The 17,115-nt window shown below is 39.0% G+C and overlaps 2 protein-coding genes across 3 annotated transcripts in view; one reads left to right on the top strand and one right to left on the bottom strand.

Moving 5' to 3' along the window:
• Positions 1 to 17,115, top strand: part of LRRC74A (leucine rich repeat containing 74A) — a 51,794-nt gene that overhangs the window by 15,152 nt on the left and 19,527 nt on the right. Inside the window, exons 4-11 of the mRNA XM_027844764.1 lie at positions 1,285 to 1,392; positions 2,031 to 2,127; positions 2,947 to 2,996; positions 3,975 to 4,056; positions 4,141 to 4,226; positions 5,295 to 5,489; positions 9,977 to 10,072; positions 12,276 to 12,416. Coding sequence (XP_027700565.1) covers positions 1,285 to 1,392; positions 2,031 to 2,127; positions 2,947 to 2,996; positions 3,975 to 4,056; positions 4,141 to 4,226; positions 5,295 to 5,489; positions 9,977 to 10,072; positions 12,276 to 12,416 — 855 coding nt within the window. The remainder of the gene's footprint in view (positions 1 to 1,284; positions 1,393 to 2,030; positions 2,128 to 2,946; positions 2,997 to 3,974; positions 4,057 to 4,140; positions 4,227 to 5,294; positions 5,490 to 9,976; positions 10,073 to 12,275; positions 12,417 to 17,115) is intronic.
• ANGEL1 (angel homolog 1) overlaps positions 1 to 17,115 on the bottom strand; it is a 73,798-nt gene that overhangs the window by 40,820 nt on the left and 15,863 nt on the right. The window lies entirely within an intron of this gene.

Below are 17,115 nucleotides of genomic sequence, written 5' to 3'. Positions count from 1 at the left end.
AGAGCTTTTGATAGATTCTCTACAAAGATTTTATGGGAGGATATAAACAAGGATTGGGCAGTATGAAAAAGTGAAGATGTGTTATCATCCATACTGGTCAATGGAGTGCTCATATCAATGAGATCATGGGTCCATTGATGCTTTTTTATGATTAAATTTATGATTTGTTACATGGAGATTTTATATATAGTATTTTCCTGGATTCTCACAACAACCATGTGAAATACATGGTATAAGTATTATTAAACCCATTTTACAAATGAAGAATCTAAAACTTAGGAATCCCTTGAGTCTCTTCTCCAAGTTCTTATTGTCTAGTCCTGTAATCATTTTAGGGGCTCTTGCAAACAGTCTTCAAATTCTCCTTGTAGCCTTTGTTTAAAAAAATGTTATTGATCACTTTTGTTTTTATCTCATCTTCCTTTCTGGATATATTCTTCTCTCACATATTCCCTAAAAGCCACTCCTTGTCACAAAGAATAAAAAGGAATGTGTGAAGAAGGGGAGAAGCACTTCAGCACAACTAACCAATGTGTCAACAGAATCTAATGGTATATGCAGTGGTCTGTATCCGTAGGCCCCCATCTCTGCAAATATTCCCATCTTTTTCAATGGAGGATCCCATATAAGTCTAACAAGATTTATACTGTGTATATTGAAATATTACTATATTATTGCCATTATTACCATAATATGGAAATATTACCATAGGATTCTCCCATATTATTCATAGCTTATATAGTTGATAATAATAGCTAATATTTATGTAATGCCTTAAAGTTTGCAAAGTACTTTAAATATATTATCTCATTTTATCCTCACAACAAATCCTCAAGTTAGATGCTATCACTAAATCCATTTTACAGAGAGGAAACTTGAAGCTGAAAAGAGTTAAAGGTCATAGAATGAGTATCTGAGGCAGGATTTGAACTTAGGGCTTTCGACTCCAAGTCTGGCACACACTCTATCATGTTCCCTAGCTGCCTCAGAGGATCAGAGCTGGAGGCTGTCAGAAGCTACCTACCTAGTCCAACCTCCTCATTTTGCAGATGAGGAATCCAAGGCCCAGAGAAGTAAAAATGAATTGTCCAAGGTCAGGAAGAGAGTGTGAGACTTGAATTCCCTATCTCTTCCCCTCCCCCCTAAAAGTTCATGCTCTTATTAAGTAAGCTTCATCAGATACAAACAGAAGGTTCAAGTGTAAAGTTGAGTTCTGGTTGTGCTTGGGGAATGGGCAATGCTACTGACTCTTTTTCTTTGTCCTTTCCCACGTGGTGGCCCAAGTCCAATACAACTATCACCTGCCTGGAGTTAGAAGACAACTGGATCCTGGAAGAAGGTGCCTTGGCCCTGATGCAGATGCTACATGAGAATTACTATATTCAAGAACTGGTACACTGTCCTCCTTTCAGTTTTTTCCCCCTATCTGAACCCAGGCTTCAAAACCCAATGCAGAGCAGGCCACAGCAGTGCCAGCCAAACCCAGGGTTTACCACCAGCCTTACCACAACCCACCATCGGCTCCTCTCCTTTGGGGGTATATTTATGTTAGGGCCTGATGTACCAGAGGAAGTCCATGGAGCTCTTGTCCTATTTTTCAGTGGAATGCTCCAACAAGCATTTCCTGCCCATATTTTGGTGGCATTCATGGGCATCTTGACCTCATTGTCCATTTCCTTGTTGAAAAATCTTTCAAAGGCAATGAGTGATAAACCATTTGAAAAAATAAAGTATTTTAATTTCTGAAGGCCTCTCTCAGCTTCCATCTCCTCCTTATAGACCTCAGGTTAAAAAAAAAATACCCTGGCCACCTGCATATAATTGTAGGATTTGAAGGGAAGATCCTTAGAGATCATCTAATCCAATCTTATTTTGCAGATGATTAAACTGAAGCTCAGAAAGGTCAATGGTCAAGGTTACACAGCAGACTCAGAACATAGGTCTTCTGATGCCCTTTTTTTTCTATTACATTGCATGTGTTAGTGATCGTGGCAATCTGCTGTATTTTTCTCATTTGTTTTGCCTTTTAGAATGTCTCCAACAATCATTTGGATTCTCCAGGGGCCAAAATTATCACAGATTTTCTCTTAGAAAATACTTCTTCACTCTGGTCAATTCAACTTGCAGGTGAAGTTCAAGATCAGGGTGTGGAGTGGGGAAGCAAAGGATGAAAAAAGAGAGTAGGTTCTTGAACCCTCTGTGCTTCTATATGACGAAGCAATTGGTCAGTAGTTAGTCACCAAACATTTATTAAGCACCTACTATGTACTAAGCCATATTCTAAGTGCTGGAAATACAAATACAAATAGGAAGACAGTGTGTCCTCTAAAGGAGCTTACCTCCTAATGCAGGAAGACAACATATAAAAAGAAATTTAAAAGGTAGGGAAGAGACAAAGGTACCTGACTGTGGGGACTTGGTAGCCCTCTACCCCCATACATTCAAAAGTCCCTCAGTGTCATGAAAAGAATCAGTCAAACATTATTTGGCATCCCAGAGACAAACCTAGCAGCAGAATAACTGGAAATTCACTTCTTCACACCAATGAAGGGTTATGTAGAAAAAGCTAAAGGCTGAGCACATTTTGGTGGTTTCAGGTGGGACCCAGATGTGGAACTAATACTGCCATTTTGAAGAATAGAGTGTTGTACATCACCCCACAGAGTTCCCAGAATAACCCAAGTGGGGATAGAGAGAGAAGTGAAAGGATGATGTTGATCATGTGGAACCGTTTTTGCTTCTGTCTCTTTTTTCAGCATCACTCTTCTCCATTCCCAGTCATCCCAAATGAAATAAAGATGCTGCTGGCAGGAGCAGGAGATATTGGTGGTGGGAAGTGTTAGAGAAAGGGAGGCACAAGAGATGTTGGGGAGGGAGACTAGAAGAAGGGTGTGGGGGGAAGTTAGAGGCCCAATAAATTCTATCCATGCAACTTCTTCATTGCAGGGAATAACTTCAATGATGAAACAGCCCACATGTTCTGCAATGCACTTACGGTAAGAAATTAGGAAGCTACTCAAACATATTCTCCCTTCTGCCTCTTCTCCTGCACCTGAGAGGCACCCTGCCACCTATCCCTACTCCACTGCTGACTGAGAGACAGCATAGCGTAGTGGGAAGAACACTGGTTTTGGAGGGGAAGACAAGTTCCAGTTTTAGCTCTACTACTTACCAGCTGATTTCATCTTCCTCTGGAGTCCTCCTACATACTTAGCATCTTCTAACTATCATTAGATTTATCTGTGAACATGTCTGATCATTCTATTACATTATGAAGTCCTTGAGGGCAAGGAGTATATCTTGCTTATCTTTCTATCTCACCTAGCACCTAGTACTGTGCATCCATGGGGCATACTACTCACCTATGGAATGTTGGTTGGTTGAATCAGTGAATGAATGGATGGATACATTTCATTCAACTAGTGTTTATTTAGTGACTAATCTCTGGAAGTCAAGCCATGAAGATCATTGGTAGAGCTAGGCAACTGCTAAGCAAGAGAGTAAATCCCACTGGCCTGGTTTCAGGAAAGGTAGTCATTATGTCATCTCCCTTCACTTCCATCTTTGGATAAAGTCAAACCATAGTATCTTCCTAGAAGCAGTAAATTCTTCTACCAGCCATCATTCATTGAAAAGGAATGACCAATTTCATAACATGACTAATATAGAAATGTGTTTTGCGTGACTACACATGTATAACCTATGTCAAATTGCTTACCTTCTCAATGATGGGGGTAGGGGAAAAGGGGAGGAAAAAATTTAGAACTCAAGAGTTTTAAGAAATGAATTATAAAATTGTTATTTCATGTAATTGGGGAGAAATAAAATATTTTTTTAAAAAAGAAATAACCAAGATCTGAGATCACCCTGTAACATCCCCTCTCCTTTTCATTAAGTAGATAAAAGGTGGAAGTAGGTTAAAAAAAAGAAAGAAAAAAGAAAAAGAACCTTCCCTCCACTATTTCTTTCCCCAGTCTAATTACCGAATCAAGGTCTTGGACCTCAGCCACAATGAATTTTCTGAGAAGGGAGGAGAGCAATTGGGACATATGCTGGGTAATACCATTATATAGAGCATGGTAACTTGGAAATGTGTTACTGTTGGATATGTTTCATGTTAAAATATCTTCTCATTCTCAGTCCTCAATGAAGGACTGCAGACATTGAACCTCAGCTGGAACCAACTGAACTTGAAGGGGGCTCTGTCATTGTGTCACAGTCTCCGGGTAAGGTGCTCTCTCAAATGGTGGTGAGTAGGGTCCTGGGAAGGTGCCCAATGCATCTCCCCCAGTCCTGTATCATCATCATCATCATCATCAGTTTCTTTGCTCTTCTTTTCAGGTACCTGAGACTGGACAGTTGTCATAATACTAGGTCTCTGTTGTGCTCCTAACCCCTAGTAGATGGAATAATGTACCCAAGTTATGTCAGATACTTAGCTTCCACTCAGTCAGAATACATAGTCATTGTAGACCACTCACTGACCATGTTAACTGTGTTCACACTCTGGTGCAGCAGATAAGCTTGGCCACAGAAACACAAAGTACCCTAAAGGGTAAACCCACAAGCCCCTCACTTCTTTGGCTGCCTCCTGTTGGAGATCAGAATACCAATGTATACCAGTATACACTGATAGAAAAAAGGCAGTTCCTTTTCCCCTTTCCTTTTTACCTTATACTATAATGTTCTATATCCCTGAAAAATTGTAATAGTCCATTCTCCCATACAATGGCAAAGCATTGGATCAAGTCTCCCACTTAAATATATATTCGCAAGGAACCTCTGTGAGGGCAGAAATCCTGTGGCATTTTCTGAAAGCAAATTGCCATATCTGCTCTCTTCCCATCTCTGTTGTTCCAATGTGTTGCCTTCCCTGGTGTGCTAACAGTCTCCATCAGCATGCTATTTCTCAGATAAACAGTAAAGAGATAAATGGTAAGTACATTTGCCATTTAGTTCAAGTCCTCATGTATTAGAAGTACATCCCTGATGTAGGGAAACTCACTCTGATGGAGGCCCAGGCAGTGATGTTGAGTCAATCTCAAAAATCAATTCATAGCAACCACCAGGGCCTGGCTAAGCTCATAGTTGGGAGTCCAGATACTTAAGAGCCTGGGCACAAGAAGGATGTATCCAGAGAAGGCAAATTCTTCCTGGTTTTGTCCCTCTGGTTACTATAGGATCTTATTGAAGTGGGGTAGATAGCTGTGGAGAAGGGGATATAAACCAGTTCTCGTCAACTGATATGCTGCATACAACCTTTATTCCTGTGCTATTCTGCCCTTTCCCTGGAGGTCAATACTACCCTGAAGACTTTGGACATTTCTTGGAATGGCTTTGGTAATGAAGGGGCTCAGGCCCTGGGGGATGCACTCAAAGTCAACTCTACTCTGGCCTACCTGGATATCAGCAACAACCACCTGAACAATGAAGGGGCCATCAAGCTGGGCAAGGGACTAGAGCTCAATGAAACTCTCAGAATTTTAAAGGTAAAGTTGTCCGAACTAGACCTGAATCATTGAGGTTCAATGGGCATAAATAAATGGGATCTGAGGTCATTAACTAGAAGTCAGCTATATCTGTGATATCACTTCAGGAAAGTCAAGGTTAGACATGCCTCACAATCCATGGAGCAAAGCCATAAGGAGGACTGATTGTCCTTGGGGCAAATGCCACCAATTACACCCAGAACAAGTAATAGGAAATGTGCACTCAATTGAATGGGAAAAGAGCAAACAAGACAGAAACCCTGAGACATAGGCTGAAAGCTTCTCCTTGGGAGGTCAGTCATAGGAAGGGAGGAAGGAACTCAGTCCAGCATGCCACCTGATACTTCCTATTAGTGCATAAAGGGCTACTAGACTTTGAGTCAGGAAGACAGATTTCAAATCTTGGCCCAGATAACTTGCTAGCTGCATGACTTGAACAAATCACTCTCTCAGCCTGTTTCCTCATCTGCAAAAATGGTAATAATAATAACATCTCCTTCTCAGGGCTGTTGTGAGGATCTAAGGAGATAACATATGTAAAGCACTCTATGAACCTTAAATCATGGGTAAATTGTAGCTATTATTATTTTAAGTAATTATTCTTGTCAAGTAGGTTCCAAGTAAGCTTTGTTATTTCTATGGTGCTTATGGATTGCAGGTCCTGCTAAATTTGGCACCCTGAGGCAAACTCTTGACCACCCCTTCCTAGTGGTATGCCACTGACGAGCTTGCGTTTGTTAGTGCCAGGAAGCGTGTGCCAACTGCCCTTTAGGCAGGTGTCCATAATTGCAACCTGAGGGGTATAATTACAGACACGTGTTAAAAGCTGAGAACACCATGGCAGCATCCCATCACCACCAGGGAATGTCAAACTGGCAGCATTGTTTCTAGGCATGCCCAAGCAGCTATAGCATTATTGTGATCATGGATCACACACTAAGATACAGCCAAGAAATCAGCCTCGCTTCTACGCACCAGTTAACGATAGAGTCAAGTACCCTAACTCTTGTGTGAATGTTGTGCGGCTTCTTGTTTGGGATCCAACCACAAAGGGGGAAAGTTCTGTCTGCGGCATTTCCATGGTTCCATTTCCATGGTTCCCCAGAGAGCGCAGATCTCTAGGGAGCCCCTCCTTGTTTGTCCATGGGATCATTACAGGAGTGAACTAAGGACTTGGGTCTAGTCAGACAAGTCACTGTGAGAACAACACGTCTATGAGGAAATTGGACCCCAGACTCTGCTGGCTAATGCATACCTGAGTGTCATCTGAGGGGGCTCCTCCCACTCATTAGAAAGCAGTAGCAAGGAAAGGTGCTCAGACTCAAGTTTTGACATTTGGGCACTGGGCTGTTTCTTACTGTGGAAGGAGTGAATGCTTCTTTACCATAGACAAAAAAAAATCATCTGTGCAGCTGTGGCTTGTCTTGTGTATGCCAATTCATAATGCAGAAGCTTTTCTGACTGCTAGGAAGAGATGAAAGGTAAGGGAGGGGAGGAGAGGGGAGAATGGGACCCCCTAGTGTCTTTGTAGAAAGAGAATAGAAGTTAGAATTTAGTGAATTAGAAAATTTCTGTCACACTGGGTAGCCAGTATAGACCTGGGGCTGGGAGATTAGCCCAACTGGGATAATTTTATCTGAGCTAGAACATGAAACTCATGAATTTTATCTGAGCTAGAACATGAAATCAATGTACTGATAAGAGCTATTTTACCCACATGCACAAGTTAAGTCATCACCCTCATGAAGTCATTGGTCCTCTTCGAGAATGAACAATAATAACAACAACAACAACCCTTGCCCAGAACATGAGTTCTACCTTGAGCATGAACAGAGTGCAACCAAGAAAGGAGAGAGAAAGAGGAGAAGAGGGGAGAGGAGAGTAGGAGAGAAGAGGCAATGCCCCCAAAGATGTGATGTCCCATGGCACTTGTATCTTCTCTCTCTCTTTGTCTCTCTCTATCGGTCTCTCTCTTTCTCTGTGTCTCTGTGTCTCTCTGTCTATTTCTGTCTCTGTGTCTGTCTCTTTCTGTGTCCCTCTGTCTCTGCCTCTGTCTCTCTGATTTCACTCCCTCTTGGCTGACTCACTCCCCCCAGTCTGGCTTCACATTGACAAATTTGAGGGTTTTCCTATAGAGGGATGGGACTGGTCACATTCTCAACCATTCTTCTACAACTTAAACTTTCAGGGTCTTAGGGGTAACCTTCACATAAGGAAGATACATTCTCAGGACTCATCATTGTAACTCCTAAGCCCCCACTGGTATGCTTCTTATTTATACAAAACCATTCATTGACTCAAAACCATTGACTCAAAATAAAATAGTTACTAAGGCAAGAGGGGGGAATAAATATAACCTTTGCTCAAGAAAAGGCCAAAGCAATTATAATAATAACATTTACTCAAAAGAAGGCAAAAACAAAAATAATTATTACCTTTAGTTGATAAGAGGCAAAAGTAGGAATAGTCAAAATATAACAACAGAGTCATAAATTTGGGTCATACTGTTCTACTAATGCATACAATGCCAGAAATGCACATACAAAACCTGGCAGAGTAGCACGTAAGCAGGGAAATCTATGTGCCCAGATAACTCATGACTCTGGATGGCAGACCCTATAGTCCTTTATCTCTTTAGAGAACAGTTTGTACTATGTGTCACTTGCTGGACAAAACTGCTTCTTTGCTATTTGCTTCCTTCTATTCCTCATAGTTCTTCTGCTGGTCAAGGCTACTTTTCTGCTACTTTGGGGCTTTTGAAGCAGCATCAAACACTTTTATTATACAGCCACCCTTGTCAGGATGTTGAGAAAATGTTGAGTTCTTTTAGCAAAAACATATCAGCTGCAATCAAAACAGCAACAAAGCCTCTTTCCCTTTCTCCCCCCCCCGCCTTTAGATATAGAGGACAGTAAAGGTAAACAGAGGCACCCCTGATAAGTTTCCCCTCTTTCAGTTCGTAGGCAGTTCTAGAGAACAATAAATTCAGACAGCTTTCCACATTGCAGCAGGATTCAGCTCTCTAATCATATTCCAGCAGCTATAGAGCCTATTTAGCTTCAGTCAGGTCTCCTCAGCTAACTAATTCTTTCTACAACCAGTCAGCTCTCAGCAAAATAATGTCTTTCTTCCAATCAGAATGGCTCCCAGAAAAAACAACTGCAAAGATTGTGTATCACTTCAGTTCTTGTTACCTTCTATATTTTCAGTGTCTTCTGTTCCAAACTCCTTCTGTGATGAGCTTCTTCACCTGCTTCTATCTTGATCTGGTAATTTCCTACCTTTTCTCCAATGATTAATAATGCCTCCAATCAAGTGATCCATCTCTAACTTATGATGTGAGACTCATCTTTCTACTACATATGCCTCCAACAATGCTTATTTAATTATATGATATAATCCATGCTAAAACAGTTCCTAGTATCCCTAATTTCTCAGTTATAGCCTTCAAAACTTTGAAAATAGTCCATATGTAAATGAGCCAATGGAAAGGGCACAGTGGATAGAGTGCTGGTCCTGTAGTCAAAGAAGGCTCATCTTCATGAATTTAAATCTCACCTCAAACACTTACTAGTTATGTGACTCTGAGCAAGTCACATCATCCTATTTGCCACAGTTTCCTCATCTGTAAAATGAACTGGAGAAAGAAATGGCAAACCACTCCAGTATCTTTGCCAAGGAAACCCCAAATGAGGTAATAAAGAGTCAGATGCAGCTAAAATGACTGAACAACAACAAAAAAATGAGCCAATGGACCATAATATCTTGCAGTCATCTTTAACTCAGTCAGTGCTCTGCCTTTGAAGAGGTCCTCTAAGTGCATTCATCTGAAGAGAAGTTTTCTATCAGGTCTTCAGAACAATCTATTTCTCCTCAAGAATTTTTATTGAAGGAACTGTGTTTCTTGTGAAGCTGATTTTTATAAGTATTCCCTTCACAGATGATCTTTCTGTTGCCTTTTTCAACAACCAAAATGTCCATATACAAAAAAGACAGTTCCATACTGATGAAAAAGTGGACACCATAGGGTAAACCAAGCAAGCTTAGCCCTGAAAAGACATTCATAGCTAAGGAAATCAGATCAATGTAAAATCACTTTTTCAGCATTTTTCCCCCTTCATGCACTCTACACTCCAGCCAAACTGGACTACTAGCTGTTTCCAATCTTTATCTTGCCCTCTGCTGAATCTTTGCATTCACACAGACTCCCTGTCTCATGTCTGATACTCAGACACTTTTCATCTCAGTCTTTTGAAAACCTTTCCTTTAAGATCTATTTCAAGAGCCACCTCCTTCATTAAGTCTTCAGTGATTCCCCCCAGCTTGAGATGATTCTCTCACTTTTCAGTCTCTCATAATGCTGTTTGACATTTCCTATTCACTTTTCTCATTCTAAACTGTATTATATTTTAATAAAAGTTTGCTAGATGAATGAATGATGAATCTTTACCCAATTTCAACCTTCTCTTGTTTCATTTCTCCTGCAGATGTCCCAAAATCCTATAACTGTGGAAGGGGCACTATCACTTGTGTTGTCTGTCAAGAAGAACACCAAAAGCAGGTTGGAGGAGATCAACATCTCAGTAGGTGACTCTACCAGCCAGGCTAACATATTGACAGAGTAGGCAGTTGCCTACATAATGGGATTTGAGGAGCACTGTAGGGCTCCCCCCTTTTTTTCCAAAACAATTTCAGGTATATCATCTTAATGGACCCTATGCCAATCTGTTAAGGTAAGCAATGTAGCTATCAATATTTACAGATAAGGTAAAGGGGACACAGAGAGGTCAACTGATTTCCTCAAAGTCCCACAACTTGCTAGTGTGAAATCAGATCTCTTGACTCTTGATCCAGTCCTCTGGCCATCTTGGATTTAAATGTCACTGTGTGTTTAGGAGAGGTTAGACCTGTGATTTCATTAGCAAAGAGAACTGCTAGTGAAGAAACTCCCTCTACCAATGCAAATGCATAACTATTCAGTCTCAGAGAGTTGCCTTGGGCACTGGGAGGTCGTTTGTCTTTCCCTGAATCACACAGCACATGTTAGAGGTGGAACCTGAACCCAGATCTTCTTGTCTCTGAAGATAGCCCTTTGTCCTTTACATCATGATACTACCCCATCCCCATTTACTCAAATACTTAAACATGTCTGTGATCCATAGACTTGGACGTTCCCTCCAATAATGTAGATTGCAACCCGTCCATATTTGTCTAGCATGAGTATGGTCTCCCATTAGTTTGCCAGAAAGGATCTAACCAATGAGCTGGAGGCCTTCTTTACTTATTCCCAACATCCAGAGGATACCATTTACCTGTCATCCTTTGCTCTCACAATGTGGCCATACTTTATTTTTTGTAGCATACACATTTCCCTGATTACATCTTTTACTCCTGTTCTTCATTGAAGTTCCTCATTGATTATGTGTTGCCAAGTGCTCACACCCACTATCTTGCAAATTAGAAAACAGGTTTAGAGAGGTCATATGACTAGCCCAAGGCCACACTGATCATATAGAGGCAGTTAGTGCAGTGAATAAAGCATCATTATACCCATTCTGCCTTTCACAAAGGGGAAAAAGATACACAAATACAGGAAGGAGGAAACAAAGAAAGACAATGGAATAGGGCAGATAAAGAAGTAACCCTGGGACAGCTAGGTGGCGCAGTGGATAGAGCTCAGGCCTTGGAGTCAGGTGGACCTGAGTTCAAATCCAGCCTCAGACACATAACACTTACTAGCTGTGTGACCCTGGGCAAGTCACTTAACCCCTATTGCCTCAGCAAAAAAAAAAAGAAGAAGAAGAAGAAGAAGTAACCCTTACGATGTTATGGATCTCTATTTGTTAAAAATATTTTTAAAACTTTGTTATAAATATAAATTAAATTAGTTTTGTATTGTTTCAAGTTAAATCCCTCATTCCATAACTCTAATCAGTTGCCAAATCTTGTAGTTTCTACATAGCATCTTTCCCATTGTCTCCTCCTCTCTAATCACACAGCCACCACCCTTGTGACCTTATTACCTTTCACATGGACAACTGAGGTGTCCTCGTATTCGGAATCCCCATTTCAAGTTTTTCCCCCCTCTTCCCCAGAACTGTCAAAATTATTTTCCTGAAGCACAGGCCTTCCCATGTCCCGACCCTACTCAATAAACTCTAGGAGCTTCTCTCTAAGATCAGATAGACATTCCTGTTTGCCATTCAAAGACCTTCTCAATCAGGCCCCAACCTACCTGACCAAACTTATTAGACTTATTATCCTTCCTCCATACTGTGGTCCAACCAAACTGATCTTCTTCCTATTCCTCATACTCCACCTTACACTAATTCTCACGTACTCCAGCTTCCATTTTCATGCCCTTGCCCTACCTGTCTCCTATGCTTCTTTGGAATGCCTTCTCTCCTCCTCTCTGTTTCTTAGAAACCCTAGTTTCTTTCAAGTCTGAGGGCCACCTTCTAAATGAAGACTTTCCTGATCCCCCAGCTGCTAGTTCCCTTCCCCTTAAAATTATCTTTCATGTATTTTGTACACACCTATACATGTGCATGTGGTCTCTCCTAACTAGAACAGAAGACCCTTGAAGGCAGGACCTGTTTCACTTTTGTCTTTGTATTCTTGGTGCCCAACTGAGACATAGCTAAACATGTAGCGTACACTTGATATATGCTCATTCATTGATTGATTCACCAAAAAAAAAAGGCATACTTATAAACGAAAAAGAGAGAGGGTCTTTTCAGTGCTTTTCAGTGATCTATGTCCCCTCTCTTTTCCCTCTTCCATCAGAATGTGTTGGTGACTGAAGGATTTGTGAAACAGTTAGATGGAGTCTTCTTTATTCATCCTCAGCTAGATGTGATCTATGGTGAAGTGGCAAGTACTGTCTGTAAGTCAGTCAAGTCACCAGTCGCTTTAACGGTGATCAAGGTAAGCACTCCTCTTCCTTCTCTCTCTTGCCTACTGGGCCCCCTGGCAAAAGAGAAAATCTTACTTTCAACCCCAATTCAACTTCTTAGGACACACTAAGACTGCACTCCTACCCTCCTACAAGAAATACAATATGGTCTTCCTTTAAGGAAATGGAATAGTCTGCTTACCTATGAAATTATTGTGTAAGGCCTCATCATTCCCAGAGAAGAAGAGCAACTGGGAATGACTTTGGAAAGTCTTGAGAAGTTAAAGATGGAGTCTCCCCTTACCCTGTGCTTACCACATAGCCTATGTTGGCAAGTGCCGCCTCTTCAATTCAATGTAGTTCAACTAAAAAAACATATATTAAATGCCTTCTACGTGCAAGGAACTGTGTTGTGCTTTAGGGATACATAAATATATCTTTGACCTCATTATTGTGAACATTGTGTTCAAAAATGCAATTGCAACCCTCCATGCCCAACCTTCCTTATTTTCTCTGTTTTCTAAATTCAGTTATATCTGAATTAACTTCCTTCCATCTCCCCCTCCTCTACCCATTGAGTAGGTAAGATAAACAAAACCCATTACAAATATGTAGTATCAAATAAAACAAATTCTAGAATTAGCCCTGTCCAAAAAAAGAAAAAGAAAAGAAAGTCTTTCAATCTACACTCTGAGCCTCTAACTGGAATCTAATTCTTTAACTGGTGGTGAACAGCATGTTTCCTCATGAGTCCTTTGAAACTGTGGCTGATTATTGTGTTAATATGAGTTTCTAAGTCTTTCAAAGCTGTTATCTTTACAATATTGTTGTTATTATTGTATAAATTATTCTCCTGATTCTGCTTTCTTTACTTTGCATCAGTTCATACAATTTTTATAGGTTTTTTCTGAAACCCTCTCCATCATTTCTTATAGCATAATTAGTATTCCTGTACATTAATATACCATAACTTGTTCAGCCATTCCCCAATTGATGGGCAGCCCCTCAGTTTATAATTCTCTACCACCATAAAAAGGACTGCTATTAATATTTTTGTACATATGGGTCATTTTCCTCTTTCTTTGATTTCTTTGGGTATATAACTGGTAGCAGTATTACTGGATCAAAGGGTATGAACAGTTTTATAGTTTTTGGGGTATAATTCCAAATCGCTTTCCAAAATGACTGGATCAATTCACAGCTCCATCAACAGAGCATTAATGTACCTGTTTTTCCATAGTCCTTCCAGAATTTCTCATTTTTCTTTTTTTTTCAAACTTTTCCAATCAAATGAGTGTGAGATGACACCTCAGAATTTTCTTAATTTGCATTTCTCTAATTATTAATGATTTAGAGCATTTTATCATACAGCAATGAGGGGCTTAAATTTGTTCTTCTGAAAACTGATATGAATCACTTCCTGATATATCTTGGAAATGCAACTTTTATCAGAGAAACTTAATGCAAAAATTTTTTCCCAAGTTCCTGATTCTCTTCTAATTTTAGATGCATTGATTTTGTTTTACAAAAACTTTTTAATTTTATATAATCAAAATTGTCTATTTTACCCCTATGAACTTCTTTGTCTCTCTTTTAGTCATGAACTCTTCCTCTATCCACAGATCTGACATGTTAATTTCTTGTATGCTTTTCTAATTTTTTCATAATGTCATGTTTTATGTATAAGTCATGCAACCATTTGGAGTTCATCTTAATAAATCATGTGAGATGTTGGTCTAAATATAATTTCTGCCAGGATACTTTGAAGTTTTCCCAGTAGTTTTTGTTGAATAGTAAGTTCTTGCCCCAGTAGCTGGGATCTTTGGGTTTATCAAACACTGGGCTATTGTGCATTTTTGCTTCTATATATTGCTTAACTAATCTGATACCCTAATCAACCTCTCTATTTCTTACCCAGTAGCAAATTGTTTTAATAATTACAGCCTTGTCGTATAGTTTAAGATCTGAAACTTCTAGGCTCTTTTCCTTCCCAATTTTTTCATTAATTCCCTTTATATTCTTAACCTTTTGTTCCATGAATATTGCTACTATTTTTTCTAGCTCTATAAAGCTACCTTTTGATAGTTCAATTGATGCATCACTGAATAAGTAAATTAATGTAGGTAGTATTGTCATTTTTATTAAATTGACCCAGTTAACCCATGAGCAACTCATGAGCAAATTAATATTTCTCCAGTTATTTGGACCTATATTTTTTGTATAAGGTTGGGATTTTATGTTCATACAGTTCTTGTGAGTGTCTTAGCAGGCAAATTCTCAAGTATTTTATACTGTCTGTATTTGCTTTAAAGTGAATTTCTCCTTTTATCTCTTTCTGCTGGTTTTTGTTGGTAATGTACAGAAATACTGATGATTTCTGGGGGCTTCTTTTATATCCCAAAGTTTTGCTGAAGTTTGGATTTGGGTGTATTTTGTAGTTTGTCAAAAGTTTTGTTTCACTTAGTTTTTTAGTTAATTCTCTAGAATTTCGTAAATAAACCATCATTTCTTTAAGTAAACTAAAGTGATAATTTCATTCTCATTGCCTATGCTTATTTCTTCTTTTTTTATTGTCTTATTGCTATAGCTAGTATTCCTAGCACAATATTGAATAGTGATAGTGATAATGGACATCCTTGCTTTGCCCCTGAACTTACTGAAAAGACTTTTTGCTTATTCTTATCACAGATAATGCTGGTTTTTCATTTTAGATACTACTTGTATTTTTTAAGGAAGGTTACATTTATTCCTATTTTTCCAATATTTTTAGCAACAGTTGATATTATAGCTTGTCAAAAACTTTTTCTAAATGTATTGATATAATCATGTGGCTTTGTGGGTTTTGTTATTAAAATGTTCAAATATGTTTATAATTTTCCTAATATTGAACCAGCCCTGTAATTCCTGTTATAGAGCAGTGCATGATCTTTGTGATATGTTGCTCCAGTCTCCTTACTAATAATTTATTTAAACTTTTGTATCAATATTCCTTAGGGTAATTGGTCTATAGTTTTTGTTCTCTATTTTAACTCTCCCTGGTTTAAGTATCAAGATGATATTTGTATCTCAAGGAGAATGTGGTTGAACTTCAACTTTTCCTATTATTTTTCAAATAGCTTACATAGTATTGGGAGTAATTGTTCTTTAAATGTTCAGTAGGACTCATTTATAAATCCATCTGGTCCTGGAACTTTTTCTTTGGAAGTTCATTTATGGCTTTTCCTTATTTTTTCTTGACATCACAAGGATACCAACGAAGCAGATGGGCTATCTTAATGGTTTTTCCTTCTCTTACCATTGTACCAGAACATAAAAAAACAATGTTCTTTGCACTACTTCCCCATCATAATTTCTTGTTTGCAATGTTTTGCAGCCTGCTCACACAACCTATTTGTATCTTTATTGCCCTTTAGGCAATCCTCAATTTCAGTTCTTCAGAGACTATAATGTTCTTTGGCTTGCAGCCATATAATGACACTAGAAGAAAATTGGCTTTAAGAAAAGATAGGCCTTCAATTCATGGAGAAACTTTGAGGCATTAAAAGAATATTTCAATTCCTCAATTGCCTGGAGAAGTGACATGATATTCTAAACAAAGAGTAGACCTTAGAGTTAGAACATCACAGCTCCAAATCCCATTTCTAATTGTGTAACCCTGGGAAAATCAATCAAAACTTCTCAATGACCCTCAGTGTCTCTAGGGCTTTGTGTGCCTAACACCTGGCACATCTTAAGTTGTAGAGTAGATTCTGATCTACATTGGTAAAAAGGAATTCCCTCACTAACCAGTCCCTGTGCCAGCAAAATTACAGATTCTATTTTAAAAAAATCCAGTCTCCTCTCCTCTTCTTGTTTAATTCTGAGCCCAACCTGTCCATTGGCAGTGTCTGTCCACACACACACATACACACACACACACACACACACATATTCATGTACATATGAATTATATACATGTATGCATGCATTCATATTTGTGTTTATATATAGTGTATATATACTATGGCAAATCTTGACAGTATACTAAAAAGCAGAGACATCACCTTGCTGACAAAGTTTAGTCAAAGTCATTTAGTCAAAGTTATGGTTTTTCCAATAACAATGTATAGCTGTGAAAGTTGGATTATAAGAAAACTGAGCACCACAGAATTGATGCTTTCAAATTGTAGTGCTGGAGAAGACTTTTGAGAATCTTTTGGACAGCAAGGAGATCAAATCAGTCAATACTTAGAGAAATTAATTCAGGCTATTTCCACACAATGAGAAGATGGGATTCATTGGAAAAGACTCTGATGTTGGGAAAGATTGAAGGCAAAAGGAAATGGGGACAACAGAGGATGAGATGGATAGATAATATCATGGAAACAACAAATATGAACTTGGACAGACTTCAAGAGGTGGTAGAGAATAGAAGTGCCAGCCATGCTATGGCCCATGGGATCACAAAGAACAACTAAACAACAACAACAACAAATAAATATATACATATGCATAGGTACATACATACCCACTTACACACATACCGATGGACAGACTACAGCTTGTCCACTTAACAACATACCATGGTCCATACAGTAGGCAGTCTTCATCTACTTAAAAAAACAAAAACAAAATAGGTCCTTCTCTCAAATTGCTTATAGTCTATTGAGAGGATAAACAAAAAATAATTGTAATACAAAGCAAATTGAGAGAGGGAACACTATTGCTGGAGGAATTGGTAAGTATTTACTG

Source organism: Vombatus ursinus, unplaced genomic scaffold (assembly GCF_900497805.2).
Source record: "Vombatus ursinus unplaced genomic scaffold, bare-nosed wombat genome assembly UNPS02014945.1, whole genome shotgun sequence".
Lineage (NCBI taxonomy): Eukaryota > Metazoa > Chordata > Mammalia > Diprotodontia > Vombatidae > Vombatus > Vombatus ursinus.
This window is presented reverse-complemented; position numbering and strand designations above follow the sequence as displayed.